This window comes from Chaetura pelagica, unplaced genomic scaffold, assembly GCF_000747805.2.
Source record: "Chaetura pelagica isolate M959 unplaced genomic scaffold, ChaPel_1.0 scaffold83, whole genome shotgun sequence".
Taxonomy (NCBI): Eukaryota; Metazoa; Chordata; class Aves; order Apodiformes; family Apodidae; genus Chaetura; species Chaetura pelagica.
The window spans coordinates 4,022,788-4,027,667 of record NW_009952893.1 but is presented as its reverse complement, the minus strand read 5'-3'; the positions used below and the strand labels follow the sequence as shown (position 1 = coordinate 4,027,667).

Genomic DNA, 4,880 nt, shown 5'->3' with positions numbered 1-4,880 from the left:
CATTAATTTTTTGATTGGGAGTATTACACATTAATTTTACTTCAAATTCTGCTTTAAGTAACTAGGCCTTGAGTTTGCCTGCTTTGCACAATTGCAAGTAATTAAATGAATGCTTAGCTTTCAGATGCAGGAAAATTCCAAATGCACAGATAAGGAAAGGAAAGCCAAGATTGTAAATTGCCCCTGGAATAAAACCCTTCCTAATGGAGTTTCTCTGTATGAATGTCAGCTCAGCATCTTATGCTTGAGACCCTCTCTGAAATAATAATGGCATTTTTCATTAATAAGGAAATCAGGATCAGTCTTTTTGCATTCAGTATTTTGTGTATTTTGTTACTGTTTCTATTTTATTGCTCCTTGATATAATTAAATTTAACTCCTGCATGCATTCTCCCCTTGAACAGGAAGATATTTATCTTCATTATAAAATAAATAAATTTCCAAAACTAAGGTAGTAAATGAGTGGTATCATAGCCCTCAGGTGCCATTTGCTGCTGTTAAAGCTAGTGAGTGATTTGCCATCAGAATAAGACAATACAAAACAACAAATAAAGCTCTGATGTGTGTAACTGCCATTATTAGTCCATTACTGAAATTAGCATTTAACCAGGTACGTCTCAGCTGTCATCATCAAAGACATTCAGATTGAGGAAGACAGAAAAGTGTACTTTTGAAAAGTTGCTTCTTGTTTAGGCAATTCCCAGAGAAGAGTGCCAGTACTTCTGCTGAACACGTTGGAAGTGGCAGCTGCTGGATTACTGACTCGATGCTGTGCCTTAGGAAGTCACCCCCTGATCTTCACAGCATGGCATGACCTGAGGAAGCGTTTCCACCCTTACACTTCCCTCTGCCTTGCACATACCCATTTAAAAACGTTCAGTGGATTGCAGTGTGGCCAGCAGGGTGAGAGAGGTGATTCTGTCCCTCTACTCTGCCCTGGTGACACCTCACCTGAAGTGCTGTGTTCAGCTCTGGAGCCCCCAACACAAGAAGGATGTGGACCTGTTGGAGCGTGTCCACAGGAGGGCAACAAAAATGATTGGAGGGCTGCAGCACCTCTCTTGGGAAAACAGGCTGAGGGAGTTAGGGCTGTTCAGCCTGGAGAAGAAAAGACTCTGAGGGGACCTTGTAGTGACCTTCCAGTACCTGTAAGGAGCCTGTAAGAAGGCTGGGGAAGACCTGGTCACCAGGGCAGGTAACGACAGGACAAGGGGTAATGGTTTCAATCTAGCCAAGGTAGATTTAGGTTGGACATGAGGAAAAAGTTCTTTAATACAAAAGTGGTGGATCACCAGAACAGGTTGCTTAGAGAGGTGATGGGGGCCCCATCCCTGCAGACATTCAAGGTCAGGCTTGATGGGGCTCTGAGCAATCTGTTGTAGTGTGGGATGTCCCTGCTTATTGTAGGGGGTTTGGTCTAGATGACCTTCCCTTCCAACCCAAGACATTCTATGATTCTATGATTCTATGATTTGTTAGTGTTTCTCAATGGGGCTTATGTTGTGTAAGCCACCTATAGCATGACTTAATTATCATGCATTCTGAGTACTTCTGGCTTTAAGATTTTAATATTTAAGATGTTAACTATTCCCTGTCCTGGTAGGCTATGAGATTTCACACAGAGAATCCTGCAGGCAAGGAACTCAGGTCTAGCTGATGCAAAACTCTATCAAAGTCTTTCACTGGTAAAATAGTGAAGTGGATCTCTTTCTCTCTAGATCTCACCTCCTCTTGTATATTCTGTAACATCTTGGCTACATCCCAGCTGTGCACATGGGTGATCAATCCCATTCTTTGGCCAGCTCTAAATCCTTCCATTTTAAGTGTGCGATTCCCCTGGAGTGTAATCATTCCTCCTGTCACTTGATGTATAAACATTCACACTTCAGCTCCAGCAAAGCCAGCCCTTACCCTGCTCAGGTCCCACTCCACTCACACTGGCTGCAACGCTGTGCTTCTCACACGGCTGCTGTGAGCCTGTGAGCCACATCTCCCGGGGTTCTCATCCTTCACTCTGCTTTTCCTTTCTCTTTTCTTAGATTGAGAGTGGCTGCACTAACCAGAGACACTTCAAATGGGATACCTTTCCTGTGATCTAGAATGGAAAAGTTTTAACGTATTTCCTTAAGTATCTGTGGATGTGAAGTGGAATTATGGCAGGATCTCAGCATCTGACTCTTTAAAAAGACTTGAGTCTTTTAAAATAATGTAAGACTAAGACTTAATATTGTGCTCTAACATGTATGTACACACACTAGAATGAAGCCCTTCTGATATGTATTTTAGATATATTTTTAAAGTCATTATTCCTGAGAAAAGTGGATGTCTGCTTCTTGGTGGCAGCTGTGAGAATGGAATATTAAACTCATGTAAGCTTCCTTTTTGCAACTTGCTAGGGTTGTTAATGAAAATGTTCATGAAAAGACTTTGTAATTTAAAAAGGAATTTTGATTAAGACAACATTTTTGGAAGCTAAGCAACTTTGACCGGCAAATTTGGAAGGAGAGATGAAATGTAAAATGTTTGTCTATATTCTTTCTCAATGTTAAAATCATTCCCTCAGCATACTAGAGAGGCACTCATGTGTTCTAGTATTCCAGTATTAAGAAGCAGCTCTAATTATAGTAATTTAGAAAACAGAATAAAAATTATTTTGCTGCACTGTAACATAAAGTGTTTGACAGAACTGCAGAATATGCTGTAGTCCTACAATATGATAACACCATGGCACTTAAAGCAAAGGGAAAAAAGTATTTAACTGGAGATTTTAAAAATACTTGTTTGGGTTTGGAATGTACTCCCACTGTGACAGGTTGGGACTTTCTCATGGAGCAGAAGTTCTGAATTTCAGTCTATTGACTCTCCTGTGGCTGTGTGTCACCTTTTATTTGCTCTCAAGCTACAGCTGGAATCAGTGGGCCCTGACCAGATACAGCCCACGAGGGGCTTTGCACCATTAACTTGTTTACTTGGCCAAGCAATATTGCTACCAGTCCATCAGGAGTATGTGTATATCCACACTTCACCTGGCCAGCAGACAAACACACTGTTAAGTCCTTGTACAGAAATGGGAATGGGAGAGAACTAACAAATTGGAAGGAAATACCATTAATGTTCATGCTGAATTGTAGCTGTAAAACCAGAAAATAACTTGACAAGAAGGGAGCAAAGTGTACCTGGAAAAACATCACTCTGTCTCTGGTAGAACTTTTTCTTACCCAAATCACACTGGAAATCTGGCTTTTCTGTGACCTTGGCATTTCTCAGATTTTAAATATACTGTGGAAGGTAAGGCAGAAAAGTAATTTTCAGACGTGGGAAAGAAGAAGAAACAGCTGCAGCAGCTTGTTACAGCTTTAAACTTAAATACTGGGTTAATACAAGAAAATAATCACTGGATCTCTTTGTGGTTACAACAGAGGAGGAATCTTCTGGTGGGAGAAAGTATCTCTTATATCTGTTCGGTTTGGTTTGGCTTTTAAAAATGTATTTAAAGCACCTCTTCTGTGGTGTTAGCAGCCAGGGTGTTCTCTCCAAACCCCGCTCACAAATCTCACTATGCAATCTCTTTAACCACACTCAGCAAAAAAAGCTGGATTTGGAGCTGTCAAAAGACAATAATGGGGGCTTCACCACTTCTCTTCCAACTCCTTCCACTGGCTTTCCTGCAGTGAGGCTGAACAGAGTGTGTGTACAATGGAAACATCAAAAAGATAGATAACTTGCTGTCATTAATTACATTAGAGTGGAGAAGAAGAGCACAGCACTCATGATCTGCTAATTTAGAGTGACTGTGAAGTCTCAGGCAGTGTGGATACCTACCATTAAATCCTCTATCAATGACCCACATTAACATTGTTGAGGGACCCCTAGTCTAGTTAAAAGTCCTTTTTGAGTAGACATTTCTTGGGCAGGCACTGAGGACACCTCCCTGGGGTTTGGAAAAGCTGAGCCCCTGAGTTGTGTGCTGGACACAGCCAGTGCATGTCTGGCAATTACAGAATGAAGGTGAAGCCCCAGGGAAACGGGCCGGAAGGCAAGTGCTCACACTCCCCTGGGAGTCCAGGACCAGTTCTCCTGTATCAGTGTCAGTGAGGGTGTTTTCAGTGCAGGAACAGATTCAAGAACTGCTTGTTTGAGCCCCAGAAGCTGACTGAGCAGACTATGTGCCTGTCGAGTGTATTTCTAAGAGTTTTAGCTGCAGAACGGTTTTGGCAAGGCTCACTTAGGCTGGAGGCAGACTTGGAAACCTCGGGGCTGTTGTGCGGGCCGGGATGCAAGGCTGGTTCAGCCCGGCTGCTTGGAGGGGCCGCCAGGGAAGCCGCAGCCTCCGTTCTGCTGGGCACCCGGAGGCTGAAGGACAGTCCGTGGTGCAGGTGAAGGCCGGGATCACGGCCTTGTGTGTCGTGACAGAGCAGCTTTGGTCGGAGTAACCTCTGATGGAAGACGGGAAACCCCTGCGGCCCCCGGTGCGTGGCTGCCCCCGCACGGCCCCGCCGCCCCCGCCGCCCGCTCCTCACCAGCCGCCTCCCGTCCGCGTCCGCACCGTCCCTTCCCAGGACTTCCAATTACCGCTAGAAGATTAAGACCTTACTTTTTTTGCCTGCAGAACCGGTAACGCACGGCCCAGACTTTGTTTTTTTTCTACTGCTCCGGGGCTTGATTTATTGTGTCTCTGTTATCGCACAATCAGGCTTCGTTCGAAATGTTTTTCTGGGCTAATTCCGTACCCCCGGCATTTATTTTGACTGTCCCTTCTCATTAACGTTACTAATTTCTAATCGCTCCCCCTTCGCTTACAAGTCACCCCTCGGCCCTCCCTCCCAGTCGCCCCTCATCCCGCCCGCGGTTCCCACCCACGCGCGTGGGTCTGTCCCCAC

The 4,880-nt window shown here is 44.4% G+C and overlaps 1 protein-coding gene across 1 annotated transcript in view; it reads left to right on the top strand.

The window, feature by feature from the left end:
- The first annotated feature begins 4,274 nt into the window (after nucleotides 1–4,274).
- The window catches only part of TCF24 (transcription factor 24), a 7,248-nt gene continuing 6,642 nt past the window's right edge, over nucleotides 4,275–4,880 (top strand). The window contains exon 1 of the mRNA XM_009995592.1: nucleotides 4,275–4,423. Coding sequence (XP_009993894.1) covers nucleotides 4,275–4,423 — 149 coding nt within the window. The remainder of the gene's footprint in view (nucleotides 4,424–4,880) is intronic.